This window comes from Chrysemys picta, chromosome 21 (assembly GCF_011386835.1).
Source record: "Chrysemys picta bellii isolate R12L10 chromosome 21, ASM1138683v2, whole genome shotgun sequence".
Lineage (NCBI taxonomy): Eukaryota > Metazoa > Chordata > Testudines > Emydidae > Chrysemys > Chrysemys picta.
Window position 1 is genome coordinate 20,993,208 of NC_088811.1, and position 17,685 is coordinate 21,010,892.

At 52.8% G+C, this 17,685-nt stretch overlaps 1 protein-coding gene across 11 annotated transcripts in view; it reads left to right on the forward strand.

Annotated features, from left to right (window-relative positions):
* The window catches only part of PHC2 (polyhomeotic homolog 2), a 129,251-nt gene that overhangs the window by 56,730 nt on the left and 54,836 nt on the right, over nucleotides 1–17,685 (forward strand). For 10 of the 11 annotated variants that reach the window (XM_042856216.2, XM_065575285.1, XM_024106578.3 and 7 more), the window contains exon 2: nucleotides 15,124–15,351. In XM_042856216.2, the coding sequence (XP_042712150.2) occupies nucleotides 15,205–15,351 (147 nt within the window). In that variant the 5' untranslated portion in view covers nucleotides 15,124–15,204. Of the gene's footprint in view, nucleotides 1–8,913; nucleotides 9,113–15,123; nucleotides 15,352–17,685 lie in introns of all 11 variants that reach the window. The other variant, XM_042856212.2, reaches the window with a different exon arrangement.

Below are 17,685 nucleotides of genomic sequence, written 5' to 3' on the forward strand. Positions count from 1 at the left end.
CAGGAGATACCCAGGTACGGAGTCAGTACGGGTCCAAGATCACATATCCTAGCACATTTGAGGTGCACAGGCAGGAGAGGAAAGTAGGTTTATGCATCTCTCCAGCTGCTCCTGCAGCCCATGTCCCCATGGTGTCCGAGCACTTTGCAGTCCCCAGGGGGTCAATTCTTGCTGCGCCCTACATGTGGGAAAGGATTGTCCCTATTGCACAGTTGGGGAATTGAGGCCCAGAAAGGCTAAGTGAGTTGCCCAAGAGCCCACAGCTCCATGGCAGATCTGAACCCAGAGCCCCTGGGTCCAAGCCCACTGCCTTTACCGTGGGGGCCCCGGGATGAGAAAGGCCCATTAAGTCATCATGTCCACCCCCTCCACCGAGGCTAGCTCATCCCCAGGGCTGTCTCCGGCCTAGCTTTATATGTCCTAATTAGGGGGGCTCCCAGCCCTCCCCTTGGAGGCAATCCTGCTGGATCTATCTGGAAGTCCTCCCTGAGATTCAGCCTCGAACATTCTCTCCCTCCCTTTCCAGGGCTTATAGCAGGTCCCATGTATCTGGGGTGCCCCCTGCAGAGACTTCAGGACTCAGTGCTCCATGTTCCAACACAATCCACTGGCTGGAAGTTGAAGCTGGACCAAGTCAGACTGGAAGTAAGGCGTACATTTTTTAACAGTGACAGCAATTAACCATTGGAACTATTTGCCAAGGATCATGGTGGATTCTCCATCACTGACCATTTTTAAATCAAGGCTGGATGTTTCTGTAAAAGCTCTGCCCTAGGAATTATTGTGGGGCAGGTCTCTGGCCTGGGTTGTACAGAGGTCACAATGGTCCCTTCTGGTCTTGGAATCTATGAATGTTCACCCATATGACCTCTGTGTGGTCCAGTAGCTAAAGCATGTGGCTGGGCGTAAGAACACCTGTCTTCGCTTGCACTGGCTCACCATGGGATAAGAGGGAAGGTCCTCTCAGGATCGGTAACTAGCTAAAAGATAGGAAACAAAGGGTAGGAATAAATGGTCAGTTTTCAGAATGGAGAGAGGTAAATAGTGGTGTCCCCCAGGGTCTGTACTGGGCCCAGTCCTATTCCACATATTCATAAATGATCTGGAAAAAGGAGTAAACAGTGAGGTGGCAAAATTTGCAGATGACACAAAACTACTCAAGACAGTTAATTCCCAGGCAGACTCAAAGAGCTACAAAAGGCTCTAACAAAACTGAGTGACTGGGCAACAAAATGGCAGATGAAATTCAATGTTGATAAATGCAAAGTGACGCACATCAGAAAAAATTATCCCAAGTATATGTACAAAATGAAGGAGTCTAAATTAGCTGTTACCACTCAAGAAAGAGATCTTGGAGTCATTGTGGATAGTTCTCTGAAAACTCTGCTCAGTGGACAGCGGCAGTCAAAAAAGCGAACAGAATGTTAAGAACCATTAAGGGATAGATAATAAGATGGAAAATATCATAATGCCAGTCTATAAATCCATGGTACGCTCACGTCTTGAATACTGCCTGCAGATCTGATGGCCCATCTCAAAAAGGATATATTAGAAGTGGAAAAGGTACAGCGAAGGGCAACAAAAATTATTAGAGTATTGAACAGCTTCCATATGAGGAGAGATTAAAAAGACTGGGACTGTTCAGTTTATAAAAGAGGCCACTAAGGGGGATATGATTGAGGTCTATAAAATTGTGACTGGAGTGGAGAAAATGAATAGGGAAGTGTTACTTACCTCTTCACATAACACAAGAACCAGCAGTCACCCAATGAAATTAATAGGCAGCAGGTTAAAAGCAAATATAAGAAAGTATTATTCCACACAATGCATGGTCACCCTGTGGAACTCCTTGCCAGGGGATTTGGTGAAGGCCAAAAGTATAAGTGGGTTCAAAAAAGAATGAGAGAAGTTCATGGAGGTTAGGTCCCTCAATGACCATTAGCCAAGATGGTCAGGGATGCAACCCCATGATCTGGGTGTTCCTAAACCTCTGACTGCCAGAAGCTGATACTGGACAACAGGGGATGGATCACTTCATTATTGCCCTGTTCTGTTCATTCCCTCTGAAGCACCTGGCATCGGCCACTGTCGGAAGACAGGACACTGGGCTAGATGGACCATTGGTCTGACCCAGTATGGCCGTTCTTATGTCTTACATTCCTACACAAGTGCTATGTGTTATTATTTCATTCTGCCTCTGCTTACATCAGGCTGGAGCATGGTGTGCTGGGCCCTGTCATCTCCAGGGGCTGCACACGCCATGGGCTCAAGCTGCAACATTCAGACCCAGACTGGAAAGACCCAAGGTCCCCAGAGGTGTAGTTTGACTTCTATATTGGGGTGGGGGGGGGGACAGCTCCAGTCAGGCCACTGAGGCCACACATGGGGTGGGGTGGGGTGGGGGAATTCCGTGCCTGCCACAGGGGTGCCATTTCAGATTGTGGGGGGACTGTAACCATGATTCCAAGGGCTACTTAGGGAACTGAAAACTCTGGTGTTTTTGTAGATAATAACTTGGAAATTATCTGACAGGAGCACGGTATCTATTTCCTATATCAAGAAAGGAAATTAAATATTAGACCCACTCAGCTCTAATGCTAACATGCTCTGACACCTTGTGGCAAGTCACTTATGGGACACTGGCTAGGTTTAAAATGGTCATGTATATTCTCACTCAGATACACTTACTGAAGTCAGAAGTGACCATCATGATCATCTAGTCTGATCATGCACCTCGCAGGACACAGAACCTCACCCACCCACTCCTGTAATAGACCCCTGAGCTCTGGCTGAGTTACTGACATCCTCAAATCACGGTTTAAAGATTTCAAGTTACAGAGAATTCACCATTTACACTAGTTTAAACCTGCAAATGACCCAGCCCCATGCTGCAGAGGAAGGCAAAAAAAAACCCAGGGTCTCTGCCAACTTTATCTGGGGGAAAATTCCTTCCCGACCCCAAATATTGTGATCAGTTAGACCCTGAGCAAGTGGACAAGACCGATGAGGAAGATACCTGAGAAAGAATTCTCTGTAGTAACTCAAAGCCCTCCCCATCTAGTGTCCCATCTCGAGCCATTGGGGATTTATGCTACAGGCAGTCAATAATGGGCCACATGCCATTGTAGGCAGTCCTGTCATACCATCTCCTCCATAAACTTATGAAGCTCAGTTTTGAAGCCAGTCAGGTTTTTTGTCCCCACTACTCCGCTTGGGAGGCTGCTCCAGAACTTCACTCTTCTGATGGTTAGAAACCTTCGCCTATTTTCAAGCCTAAACTTGTTGATGGCCAGTTTATATACATTTGTTCTGGGGTCCATTTTGGTGCTTACCTTAAATAACTCCTCTCCCTCCCTGGTATTTATCCCTCTGATGTATTTATAGAGAGCAATCATATCTCCCCTCAGCCTTCTATTGGTTAGACTAAACAAGCCAAGCTCTTTGAGTCTCCTCTCCTAAGGTAGGTTTTCCATTCCTCAGATCATCCTAGTAGCCCTTCTCTGCACCTGTTCAGTTTGAATTCATCTTTCTTAAACATGGGAGACCAGAATTGCACACAATACTCCAGATGAGGTCTCACCAGTGCCTTATATAATAGTTCTAACACTTCCCTGTCTCTACTGGAAATACCTTGCCTGATGCACTCCAGGACTGTGTTAGCCTTTTCATGGTCACATCACATTGACAGCTCATAGTCATCCTGTAATCAACCAATATGCCCAGGTCTTTCTCCTCCTCTGTCGCTTCCAACTGATAAGTCCCCAGCACATAGCAAAAATTCTTGTTGTTAGTCCCTAAATGCATGACCTTGCACTTTGCACTATTAAATACCATCCCATTTCTATTACTCCAGTTTACAAGGTCATCCAGATCTTCTTGTATGATATTCCGGTCCTCCTCCATATTGGCTATACCTCCCCGCTTTGTGCCATCTGCAAATTTTATTAGCACACTCCCACTTGTTGTGCCAAGGTCATTAATAAAAAATGTTAAATCCGATTGGTCCCAAGACTGATCCCTGAGGAACTCCACTAGGAACCTCCCTCCAGCCTGACAGTTCACCTTTCAGTATGACCTGTTGCAGTCTCTCCTTTAACCAGTTCCTTTTCCACCTTTCAGTTCTCTTATTAATTCCTATCTTCTCCAGTTTAACTAATAATTTCTCATGTGGAACTGTATCAAATGCCTTCCTGACATCCAGATAGATTAGATTTACTGCATTTCCTTTGTCTAAAAAATCAGTTCTCTTCTCAAAGAAAGATAGTAATAATTTGTTACCACCTCTTGAATACAACAATTGAAACAATTGTAGAAAAATCTACAATTACTTTCTGTCATTTAGGCTACTTACTTTTTGCAGTTCACCAAGCTTAGAACAGATCATTTAACTTTAGGAAACTTCCTACCAGCCCTTTCTTATCTTAATCACCCGTTAATCACTCTGTTATAAACAAAATTCTGAGGACAACGCAAATGCCGCTCGTTGGGGGTGGAAGTTTTTTGTCGCAGGAGAGCTGACAAACAGTGGCTACACTGTGCGACTTTTAGCGGCACGGTTGTAGTGACACTGCCATGTCCCTAAAAGCTGTGCAGTGTAGACATAGCCTAAGGCTGCCTGTCTGAGGCTTGCATTGGGGGGCAACGCCCCCCAATCCCCACCCATAATCTGCCCATGAAGGCCCCAGAGGCATTTGGATCTCTGCAGACCATGACTCTGGTCTGAAAATGAGGGTGGCTGCAATCTGCTCCCTTTGGTTCAATTCAGCCTGGCCCACAGGTGCCCAGTGAGATGCCAGAGCAGCCCTCACTTGGGCATCATTTGGATGCTGTGGAGGTGTGAGGCCTGGAGAGTTTCCTGTCAGTCATTCAGAGACCTCCACTCTGCTGACCCGATGGAGCCAAAGGCTGCCGGCCGCCCTCAGAGGAACAACACTCTGGTGCCCAGTGGAGCAGTTTAAAGGTACATGGCGTGGAGCGAGGTCTGCAAGGGAGGAAGAGATTTACAGCCATGCCATATATCAAAGGGAGCTCATGGGTCTCTACCTGCCTTGGTCTGCTAGCAGCAGAGCAGTTCCTGGAGCCATAAAACCCCCTATCCCCAGGCCCTCCTTCCAGAAACTGCATCTCCACGGCCATTTCCACTGCTGTACCCACCGCAGCAGGATTGCCCATAAAAACACAACAACATCTGTCTGCTCAAGCCCATAAAAGACTCGAGGGAGCCAGGGCCGGGCTGTGGGGTAAATAAACTGGCTTCAGTTTCAGCCAGGCTCAGCAGGGCCCCGGGGATTGCGTAGCTAGTGGAGAAAGTGTCTGCTTCAGTGAAGGGGAAAGGAGCAGCTAATGAGGCTCCATGAGAGACCGGCTCAGAGATGTGAGGCAGGAAGGATGAAGACGGAGAAAGAGGCAACCCAAGGAGGATCTATGAGACCAGATCCTCAGCTGGCGTAAATCTGTGCAGCTTCATGGACTTCAATAGCCCCTTATTGGATCTCTGCCCGTTTACACCAGCTGGGAATCTGGCTCACGAGTCAGGGAAGGGATCCACTGGAAAAAGAAGGTGGCTGGAGCTGCCGTGTATTCTCAGGCCAAACCCTGACCGAGTCCAAGGGAGTTTTGCCTGAGTAAGAGCTGCAGGGCAGAAGGAGACAGGGCTTGCCCCAGGGCTCAGCAGAAGAAGGGCTTTGGGGGATAGCTGTGAGCAGAGAGAGGGGCTGGAGGAGTAGGAGAGGGGAAGTGGTTGACAAACAGCAGGGAAGAGAATACACGGCCTGGAACGAAACAGGTCTGGATCAGCATGGCTGCGTGACGCACATCTCCAGGAACTGAGTTTGGAATCAGTGTGGAATAGTGATCAGAGCACAGGACTGGGACTCAGGAGATCAGGGCTCCCCTAGCTCTGCCACTGGCCTGCTACGTGACCTAGGAAAAATAGCTTCGCCACCCTGTGCCTCAGTTTCCCCATCTGTACAATGATGATGATGATGATACTGCCCTTCTGTGTAAAGCTCTTTGAGGTCTGCTGATGAAAAGCACATGATAAAAGCTAGGTATTATTAGGCTTATAGAAGCTCTGGGGAATGGGAGAGCTCCCAGTGGACTGGCAAAGGCAGGTGTGATGCCCAGCTTCCAAAAGGGAAAACGGAGTGATCCTGGCAATTCATCCCTCCCAAGGCCAGAAGGGACCATTACGATCCTGTAGTCTGACCTCTGTTTAGCACAGGCCAGAGACCTGCCCCCAAATAATCCCTAGAGCAGAGCTTTTAGAAAACCAGTCAGTTTGGAGTTAAAAATGGCCAGTGATGGAGAATCCACCACAACCCTGGTCAGTTGTTCCAGTGGTTACTTACCCTGCCTGACCGGTAACAATTTACACCTTATTTCCAGTCTGAATTTGTCTAGCTTCAGCTTCCAGCCATTGGATCATGTTAGACCTTTCACTGCCAGATGCCTGGGGGAGAGCAGCATCCGCAGGGCTGCTACATCCTCTCCTCGTGCAAGTGGGGGAAGTGGGCAGAATCTGGCTCCACCCCCTCCCACACACCGGAGAGCCGTGCCAGTGATGGAGGGAAGTATGCTGTGCCAGGCCTGGGCACTTCCCACACAGAGCAGGGGGAACCAGAAGGGAGGTTGGCACAGCATGTCCATCCTCTGGAACTCCCCATGGTGGGAAATGTGTCCATCCGTGCTGGTGAACAAGGGGAATCAGGAAGCCCAGTCCCCATCCGCCATGCACCGCAGGCTGCTCTGGCCCCATTCTCACCAAATGCATTTCCTGCGGCAAAACTGCTCTTTGTTTTCTTTCAAAATCAGCAAAATATTTGAGACCAAGGTGCCCCATTTGGGGCAAAGCTTGCCTGGAGTCGGCCAGTTTGGGCCGTGCCCTGCTGTGCCGTGCAGCATGGAGGCAGAGGACCAACCACTAGTCCTGCTAGCCAAGGCCTGGGTTAGGCTAGAGTGCAAAGACACTGCAGGCTGAGAGCTGCACAATGAACTGGGCTTCTGCCTGACATCAGTGACAAAAGGCAAGCGAGCAAATGTCACGACCCTGCTCCCCAGGATGGCCTGGAGTCCCCACTGCTCCCTGGCCAAGTGACACAGAACAAGGGAAGGAAAACAGATGTTGCTGGGAAAAGTACAAGGACCTGTAGATCTGGGCCTGAGCCTGCCGCCAACACAGCAGAGTCAATAGCCCAGCCTGGGGAGGGGTGGGCAAGGTGTAGGGCTGGCCCCTGGCAGCTACTCACAGCTGGAGGGGAACTAAATGAACGAGGGCAGGGAAAACTCCCACATGCCAAGGGGGTGCCTGGCCAGCGGCACTTGCTTAGTCCCAGGCTCGCCACATCCCAGAGCCCAGGGAAATCAGACAGACACTCGGCCTGGGACACTGGTCTGGGGGAGCAGTAAAGGGCCTTAGCCCATTGCAGCAAGGGGAGGCTCCTAGTCCTCGAATCACAGTCACTGCAGGGTCCCGCTGCTCACTCCGGACTCCACAGTGGAGCTGATTTTCATGATATTAAGAGGGACGTTTGTCTGTCCAGCTGACGCACACTCCCTGGATACTGTCTGTCTGTCCAGCTGGCGCACAATCCCTGGGCACCATCTGTCTGTCCAGCTGGTGCCCACTCCCTGGACACCATCTGTATGCCCTGCTGGTGCACAATCCCTGGGCACTGCCTGTCTGCCTGGCTGGTGCACAATCCCTGGGCACTGTCTGTCTGCCTGGCTGGTGCACAATCCCTGGGCACTGTCTGTCTGCCTGGCTGGCGCCCGCTCCCTGGGCACCGCCTGTTTGTCCGGCTGGTGCGCGCTCCCTGGACACCGTCAGCCTGGTGAAAATGAGTGAGTGAGTGAAGGTGGGGGAGAATGAGAGACAGAGGGAGGGGGGATGGAATGAGTGGGGGGCGGCGCCTCGGAGAAGGGGTGTGGCAGGGGCGGGGCCTCAGAGGAGGGGCAATGCAGGGACGGGCCAAGGGTGTTCAGTTTTGTGCGAGTAGAAAGTTGGCAACTCTAGCCAGGAGAGAGGCCACAAGGTCAGGCCACGGGTCCAAGCACCTGTGAGAGTCTCGCTCTTCTCTTCTTTTCTGGAGCTGCTCTGGGATGTGTAAAGCAGGAACTCTGGCGGAGATGTAGGAGGTTATATTACCGCTCTGTTTGGCACTGGTCAGACCTACTCGGGAACCTGGGATACTATTCTGGTCACCCATGTTCCAGAAAGATGAATTCAGACTGGATCAGGGCAGAGAAGAGCTGCCAGCGGGTCTGGAGCCTGGAGAACTGGGCTTGGTCAGCCTCCCAGAACACAGCTGAGTGGGGTCTGGTTGGTCTCTAGAAACACAGCAGGGGGTGAACACCAGGGAGGTGAAGAGCTATTGAAGCTGAAGGACAATGTTGGCACAAGAACAAATGGGGATAAACTGGCCAGGAATCAATCTCGGCTGGACATTAGAAGGTTTCTAACGATCAGAGGAGGGAGGTTCTGGCGCAGGGTGGGCAGAGAACCTAGCTGGCTTTCACATGGAGCCTGAGAAATGTATGAATGGGATTAGATGCGGTTTGATTGGTGCTCTAGCAGGGGACTGGACTCAGTGACTCAGGACGTCCCTTCCACTGCCATGTCCCTATGTTGCTAGATGCCAGGGGGATGGACACAGGGATTCCCCAGGAGTCTCGGGGAGGGGGAGTGAGGTGCCAGATCCCACTGAAATCCGAGGGGAGCAAAGGAGAGCGTACGTATGGCTGTGCTTTGTGTTCGGACAATCATGCCTGAGTGGGGCCTGGCTGGTCGTGTGTTGCCTCAGCTTGTTCTCCCAACTCAGCCCATAAGCCCCTGTCTTGGCAGCAGGGCTGGCAAGTGACTTAACTCTGTTTACCAGGAAGCTGGAGTTTTCTTTAATCTGATCCATTCTCCAGTATCATCCTGCAGGGGTATAAAGCAGCCAGGCATTTCATCTCTACGGGACGGGCTCCAGCTGGATTCATCTCTCGGCACGGGAAGGCAACGGTGCCAACCTTCCCGATTGGATTGGGAGTCTCGTGATAGCTGGTGCTTTGCTGGAAGCCCAAGCACCTGGGATTAGGGGATACCCCTGGCTTCCCTTCTGGTTATAAGGTAACTATCTAGAGCAGAGGAGGGCAAACTACAGCCCGCAGGCCACATCCGGCCCGCGGGACCCTCCAGCCCAGCCCCTGAGCTCCTGGCCCGGGAGGCTCGCCCCCAGCCCCTCCCCTGCTGTGTGTCCCCCCCGCAGCCTCAGCTCGCTCCGCCGCCGGCGCAATGCTCTGGGCAGCGGGGCTGTGAGCTCCAGTCTCTGTGCTGCGTGGAGTGTAGCTGGTTCCAGCCGGGTGGCGCAGATGCCTGTCATGGTGCAGCTGCGCTGCCAGCCACCGGTGCTCCAGGCAGTGTGGTAAGGGGGCAGGGAGCGGGGGAGGGGGGTGGATAGAGGACAGGGGAGTTCGGGGGGTGGTCAGGGGCTGGGGGTGTGGATAGGGGTGGGGACGGTCAGAGGGCAGGGAACAGGGGGGTTGAATAGGGGTGGGGGTTCCAGGGGCGGTCAGAGAGAAGCGGGGAGGTTGAATGGGGTGGCGGGGGGCAGTTAGGGGTGGGGAGTCTGGGGGCGGTCAGGGAGAAGAGGTGGTTGGATAGGGCAGAGATCCCGGGGGGCAGTCAGGAAGGGGCGGGGTTGGATGGAGTGGCGGGGGGCAGTCAGGGGCAGGGGTTCCGGGGGCTGTCGGGACAGGAAGCGGGTGTGTGTGGATGGGGCAAGGGTCCCGGGTGGGCTGTCAGGGGGCGAGAAGCAGGCGGGGTCAGATAGGGGGCAGGGCTGGGCCACACCTGGCTGTTTGGGGAGGCACAGCCTCCCCTAACCGGCCCTCCATACAATTTCTGAAGCCTGATGCGGCCCTCAGGCCAAAAAGTTTGCCCGCCCCTGATCTAGACCTCACGGTTGTGGAGACAAGCTGGAAAATGTGAACCCTCAAGACTCCAGAACCAGGAAGCAAAGAGAACCCAGATCTATTATTTTTAAAAATCTCATGATTGTTAAACCAATCTGCAGATTTTTGAGGGCCTGATTCCTGATTTCGGGATGTTTGGGGTTGGCAACGCTGGAGATGCCATGGCTGAAGTCTCTGCATCAACCCCCTAAAAGTCAGTAGCCCAGTCCCTGCCCTTCACTATCCTCTGGGCACGTCAGGGGCAACACTTTAAACATGTTAACGGACAGGACCTGGCAACCTGACTATGGGACCCCAATGTTCCCACTTCTTGGGATCATGTGGGCCCAGATTCTTTCTGACTACAGGGACATTTAAGCACATGGCTTGTGTGGTGCCCACAGGTCAGCGTGTTATCTGTCCTTGTGTACATGAAATAGACACAGATGGGAAGGTGTCAATGCAAAATTTCATACCAAGTGACTCTCCAGTCCAGGCATCTCTAAGATGGGAGTCAGCGTAAGGGACTGGGGCGTAGGCGGTCGCAGCTGGTCTGAGGTCTGCCCACCAGGGACAGGAGTTGCCAGGCCCGAGTTAGAGGAATCACAAGGCCGGGTTCCATAAACAAGAGCCAGGCCAGGGTCAGAGATTGAAGATCAGAGGCAGTACCAGGTTAGGATCGAGAGGCAGGGTCGAAGTCAGGCTGGAGTCACAGACCAGAGATCAGGATACAAGGCAAAGTCCAGCACAGTAACAGGCCAAGGCCTGTGTGGTTGCCAAGCTAATTTTGTGGGGCAACCCCTGGGGTTAAGTAGGGGCACTTGGCCAATCAGAGGCCCCAGGGTCTCTTGGGCAGTACGTCCTGCGGCACCTATTCTCCACAGTACTCCCCGGCTGCGTGGCTGCAGGACCTTCTGGTGGCACTGTGGGAATAGCGGCTGCCCCAGGCTCTGCAGACAGGGTCCTTACAGTTAGTAGAGGAACCAGTGACAGGATCAAGCTAACACAGGTTTAATTAGGGATCTGGGTCCCATGACGCCTCCTTTGCTGGAAGGCCCATGACTCCACCCTCTTGGGGAGGAGATGCCCTTCCAATGGGTGGATGAAACACAGACTCCAGGGAGGATTCATTCAGGGCACAGGGTCTCTTCCCCAAGACCTGGGTAAGAAACACTGCCTGGTTGGATTCTGTGCCCAGCTACATAAGTGCACATTCACAGGAGCCGAACTCCACTGCAGGCAATTGAATCTCCACTGGTGCATCCAACAGTAGCATAAGGCCCAGGGCTGGCACCTGCCCCCAGTTCCTCAGGATTGCTAATAACCCTACCCTATGCCCAGGATACCCCTACCAGGAGGCAACTGCAGTGCCCTCCAGCCAGCCAAGCTAAACTCCCACAGGCTTCTCTTCACCCAAGCCACTGGTAACAGCACTCCTGGCTGGGCTGTCTGCAGTAATTGAACACCAGTCCTCTGCATCTAGAAGAGTGACCCTCTATTGCCTGAGCTAAGGGGACAAACTAAGCTAGTCAAAGCCCGTCGCAGCCTCATGAACCAGCCACTTAAAGGGTGACAAAGAGCCAGTTTGTGTATAAACCATCATGATCACATTGATAATACGTAAGCAGAATAAAGACCAGACCAATAATATGCAGTAACTCCTCACTTAACGTTGTAGTTCTGCTCCTGAAAAATTCAACTGTAAGTGAAATGATGTTAAGCAAATCCAATTTCCCCATAAGAATTAATGTAAACAGGGGGGATTAGGTTCCACGGAAAAAAAATTTTTTTCCAGACAAAAGGCATTATATACATTTTAAACAAGCAATTTAATACAGGTACTGTGCTATAGTTGGGAGGTGCCCTGCCTTACCCTACACAGGCACAGCCCACTGGCACTGGAGATGAGGCAGGCAAGGAGGCCGAAGGTGCTGTAGACTAGGAGAAGCACGTTGCGCAGCAGCGACAGCTTCCCCTACTCTGCAAGCACCAGGGGCGGGGGGCTCAACCCTCGGCCCGCCCACTCCACCCCTTCCCCCAAGCCTTCCCCATCCTTGACCTGCCTCTTCTCCCCCCACCTCCTCCCCCTTTACTTCCCATGCTACGTCCTCGCTCCTCCCCCTCCCTTCTAAACACCGTAAGCTAGCTGGTTGCCCTGGGCAGGAGGCAGGGGAGGGATGGAGGGGGAGCCTGCACCTGGAGTCCTCATTCCTCCCCCCTCCCTCCTACCTGGGGCAATCAGCTGGCTTGCGGCGTTTAGGGGGCAGGAGGGAGGGGGGAGGAGTGAGGACTTGGCGCACAGGCTCCCCCTCCCCCCCGCCTCCTGCTTGGGGCAATCAGCTGGCTTGCAGCGTTTAGAAGGGAGGGGAGGGAGGGGGAGCCTGCGCCCCGAGTCCTCACTCCTCCCCCCTCCCTCCTGCCCCCAAAACGCCGCAAGCCAGCTGATTGCCGTGGGCAGGAGGCGGGGGAAGAGAGGGAAGGCTCTGATCCACGGGGTCTGCTGGCGGGCCGGAGGTGCTGTGGGGAGGGGGAGCGTAGGGAGGCTGCCAGCTGTGAAGAAAGCAGGCAGCCAAACAACATAAGAGTAGAGCGTTGCACAACTTTAAATGAGCACGTTCCCTACTTGATCAGCAACGTAACAACGAAACAACGTTAACCGGGACAACTTAAAGTGAGGAGTTACTGTATATACTTGGTGCCTTAATAAGGCCACTTTCACAAAGCTGAAAACAATTATGAGCCAGTCCATCTGAGATTAAGAATTTAATCAGCAAAATGTGAATGATAACTGGGAATCTTTTAAGAACACCTTACAAGATTCCCCAAAAGCCACAATCAAGGCCATACTGGTTAAAAAACCAACCTGGAGTAGAGGAGAAGTGAAGGCAGCTGTAAAAAATAAAAATATAACAAATGCCATAAAGGGGAAATTGATAGTAATGAATATAAATCAGAAGTTAGGAACTGTAGAAAATTGGTAAGGGAAGCAAAGGGACACAAGGCCTGCAGAGTTAAGAACAATAAGAAGGAGTTTTTAAAATATATTAGGAACAAAAAGGATCCTGACAATGGTATTGGTCCATTGCTATATGGAAATGGTATAGTTATCAATAATAATGCAGAAAAGGCAGAATTGTTTCATAAATATTTCTGTTCTGTATTTGGGGAAAAACAGATGACATAGTCTCAACATATGGTGATGATAGGACTCTTTCTGTTCCACTAGTATCTCTGGAGGATGTTAAATAGAAGCTACTCAAGTTAGACATTTTTAAATCAGCAGGTGCAGATTGTTGCATCCAAAAGTTTTAAAAGAGCTGGGAGAGGAGCTTGCTGAACTGTTAATGTTGCTTTTCAATAAGTCTTGGAACACTGGGGAAATTTCAGAAAACTGGAAGAAAGCTAATGTTGTGCCAACTTTTAAAAAGGGTAAATGGGATGAACAAGAAATTGTCACCCTGACATCAATCCCAGACTGGCTAATGGAGTGGCTGATGCAGGACTCAATTAATAAAGAATTAAAGTAATTAATGCAAATTAACATGGGTTTGTGGAAAATAGATTCTATCAAACTAACTTGATCTCTTTTCTTGATGAGATGATGAGTTTGGCTGATAAAGGTCAGAGTGTAGAAGTAATAGATTTCTGTAAGGTGTTTGACTTGGTACTGCACAACATTTTGATTACAAAACGAGAATGATATAAAATTAACATGGCACACATTAAATGGATTACAAACGGATAGGTCTCAAAAAGTAATTGTAACCTGGGAATCATCATTGAGCGGGTGTGTTTCCAGTGGGGTCCCTCGGGGATTGGTTCTTGGCCCTGTGCTATTTAACATTTTTATCAATGACTTAGAAGAAAAGATACAATCATCACTGATAAAGTTTGAAGATGACAAAAATTGGGTGAGTGGTAAATAAGAAGAGGCCAGGTCACTGATTCAGAGCAGTCTGGATCGCTTGGTACATTGAGTGCAAGGAAACAACATGCATTTTAATCTGGCAAAATGTAAATGTATTCATCTGGGAACAATGAATGTCAGCCCTACTTACAGGATGGGGGACTCTATCCTGGGGAGCAGGGACTCTGAAAAAGCTTGGTGTGGGATGGATAATCAGCTGAACATGAGCTCCCAGTGCGATCATGGGTTGCATAAACAGGGAAATCTCAAGTAGGAGCAGAGAGGTTGTTTTGATCTCTCTATTTGGCACTGGTGCGACCACTGCTGGAATCCTGTGTCCAGTTCTAGTGCCCACAACTCAGGAAGGATGTTGATACATTGGAAGGTGTTCAGAGAAGAGCCACAAGAATGACTGAAGTATTAGAAAACCTGCCTTAGAGTGGTAGGCTCAAGAAGGTCAATCTATTTAGCTTCACAAAGGGAAGGTTAAGGGGTGACTTGATCACAGTCTGTAAGTATCTACATACTTAATACCAGGCTCTTCAGTCTAGCAGAGGAAGGTCTAACACAACCCAATGGCTGGGAGTTGAAGCTGGACAAATTCAGAATAGAAATAAGGTACCATTTTAACAATGAGAGTAATTAACCATTGGAGCAATATACTAAGGATGGTGGTTATTTTTAACACAAGACTGGCTGTTTTCTCAAAGCTCTGCTCTAGGGGTTGCTGTGGGGCAGGAGGGCAGACTAGGTGATCACAGTGGTCCCTCTGGCATTGGAATTGATGTGCCTTAGTTTCCGCCTCTGTTTAAAGGGGCGAATTATCCTCACAGCTCAGCCCAGAGAGCTGGTGAGGCTGGATTCATTCCTCTTTGCAAAGTGCTTTGAGATCCTCGGGTCCCTAGCCGTCAAGGAGCCAGCAGAATCAGCTCCTACAAGCACCTTCCTTACGGCAGCCCTGTGTGTGCCTCATGGGGCTGGGGACGTGTCAAGGGAAAGAGACTGACTGGAACAGGCTGGTTCCTTGGGGACTGCAGCCAGCTGGCACAGTTTAGAGCAGCCCCAAGGCTGTTCTTACCTGCATCCAGAGATAGCCCATACCTGACTCCCTGACAGAATCCCCGCTGTATGCAGCAGAGAATATGGTCCCAGAATTCCTCATGGCTGCAGCATCTTATCAGCTGTCGGCCAGTAAGAAGGGTCAGTGCCCCAGCTGGGGTATGAGGGGTTGGGACTGCTCCATGCCCCAAGCCTGACTGACTACTTTTGTCTCCTTCCAGCTCTAACCTGACCAGAATCCCCTTTCCCACCACCTCGGCCTTGGTATTTCCTTCTTCCAATCGGTGCCCAGGACTGTTACCATGGAGAATGAGCAGCTGCAGGTCCCGCCTCCCTCCAGCAGCACCAGCAGCACCAGCACTGCCAGCAGCAGCAGCAACAGTAACGGGCGCCAGCCGGGGCCCCAGATCTCTGTGTACAGCGGGATCCCAGACCGCCAGACCGTCCAGGTAAGGACCTGCAGGGTGGGGGAGGAAGCCAGGCTGTGCTGCTGCAGAGGTGCCAAGAAATGGGCAGGATCCGGGGGGGCCTAGAACTGAGTGTAACTCTTGGGTGGCTGGGATGGGAGAAAATACCAGGCAACCTCCATGCTCCCCCATTCACATCCTCTTGGAGACCCTGCTCGGCACACTGAGACCCCAGAGCCCGGGCGCCGACGGGACGAGCTCGGCGCACTGAGACCCCGGAGCCCCGACAGGACGAGCTCTGCGCACTGAAACCCCGGAGCCCCGGCGCCGACGGGACGAGCTCCGCGCACTGACCCCAGAGCCCCGGCGCTGACGGGACGAGCTCCGCGCACTGAGACCCCAAAGCCCCGGAGCCGACGGGACGAGCTCCGCGCACTGAGACCCCGGAGCCCGGGCGCCGACGGGACGAGCTCCGCGCACTGAGACCCCGGAGCCCGGGCGCCGACGGGACGAGCTCGGTGCACTGAGACCCCGGAGCCCCTACAGGACGAGCTCCGCGCACTGAGACCCCGGAGCTGTGGCACCGACGGGACGAGCTCCGTGCACTGAGACCCCAGAGCCCGGACGCCAACGGGGCGAGCTCCGCGTACTGAGACCCCGGAGCCTGGGCACCGACGGGGCGAGCTCCGCGTACTGAGACCCTGGAGCCCCGACAGGACGAGCTCTGCGCACTGAAACCCCGGAGCCCCGGCGCCGACGGGACGAGCTCCGCGCACTGACCCCAGAGCCCCGGCGCTGACGGGACGAGCTCCGCGCACTGAGACCCCAAAGCCCCGGAGCCGACGGGACGAGCTCCGCGCACTGAGACCCCGGAGCCCGGGCGCCGACGGGACGAGCTCGGTGCACTGAGACCCCGGAGCCCCTACAGGACGAGCTCCGCGCACTGAGACCCCGGAGCTGTGGCACCGACGGGACGAGCTCCGTGCACTGAGACCCCAGAGCCCGGACGCCAACGGGGCGAGCTCCGCGTACTGAGACCCCGGAGCCTGGGCACCGACGGGGCGAGCTCCGCGTACTGAGACCCTGGAGCCCCGACAGGACGAGCTCCGCGCACTGAGACCCCGGAGTCCCGGCGCCGACGGGACGAGCTCCGCGCACTGAGATCCTGGAGCCCCAACAGGACGAGCTCCGCGCACTGAGACCCTGGAATCCCGGCGCCAACGGGGCGAGCTCCGCGCACTGAGACCCCGGAGCCCCGGTGCCGACGGGACGAGCTCCGTGCACTGAGACCCCGGAGCCCGGGCGCCGACGGGACGAGCTCCGCACACTGAGACCCCAGCACTGACGGGACGAGCTCTGTATCACATGTATCCGTGATCCCTTGGTACCAGTGAGGCTCTATACACCCCAGCCCTTCGGTGCCTCCTCCTGGGTGAGATGAGGGACACTTGCACCCTCCTGTGACAGATTTTTGTTACTAATTTGCTTGAAGGCATTGATTAGGCTGAGGCCTCCGGATCTTTTCAGGGAAGAGAGGACGCAGCACACCAAGGGTTTAAGTTTAAAGCTTTATTGCTAAAATAACAAAATAAAAGTGAGGAGCGCTTTCACGGCCCCCAGGGAAGGAAAGACAGGTAGGCATTCCATGAGAACATGGGGTTGGCTGGGCAGTCGGTTCTATTAGTCCAGAGGCTTTACCCCATCCTGGAGCTTTCATTTCTGATGGGGCCTTGTCCCCTGAGAAAAGTCCTGCAGAGCAATAGGCCTGAACCTAGCAGGAGCCCTAGAAATGACTCTGCGACTCTGTAGGTTTGTCAGCGAGTGAGCTCCTTCCGCTACGCTCCATGGCTGGGGCGCCCAGGGGCAGCTTCTCTGTGAGAGCCAGTGGGACTTTTCCACTCACAAACCCTGGGTCTCTTTCCTTCCGGTGCACTTGGAATTTCTCCCTGCTTGCCTAGGGAGCCATTGCCAGTCAGGGGACAATCAGCATCCAGAGCCCCGAGCCAGGGGAACCGGCTCCCCTGCCCGGGAGGCAGACACAGAGGGATCCAGTCCCTGCACGTGCAAACAGGCTCACTCAGAGAACACACACACAAACATGTGCACACACACACATACACACACACAGGACAATGTGCACTGCGCACACATGCACAATCCATGTGCATGCACGCACACAGAATACGTGCATATGCCCACACGCTGCACACAACACCCACGCTGGACACACACAATCTCAGGGAGTTCCTGGTTTTGGCGAAGGCCCTGGGCTCCCAGTTCCCCCTGCTTCCCGCCACAGCTTCAGACACTCTGGGGTTCCCTGGTTTTGCAGCCGGAGCAGGGCCAGGCCCCTCTGACCCGCTCCGTACAGCAGCC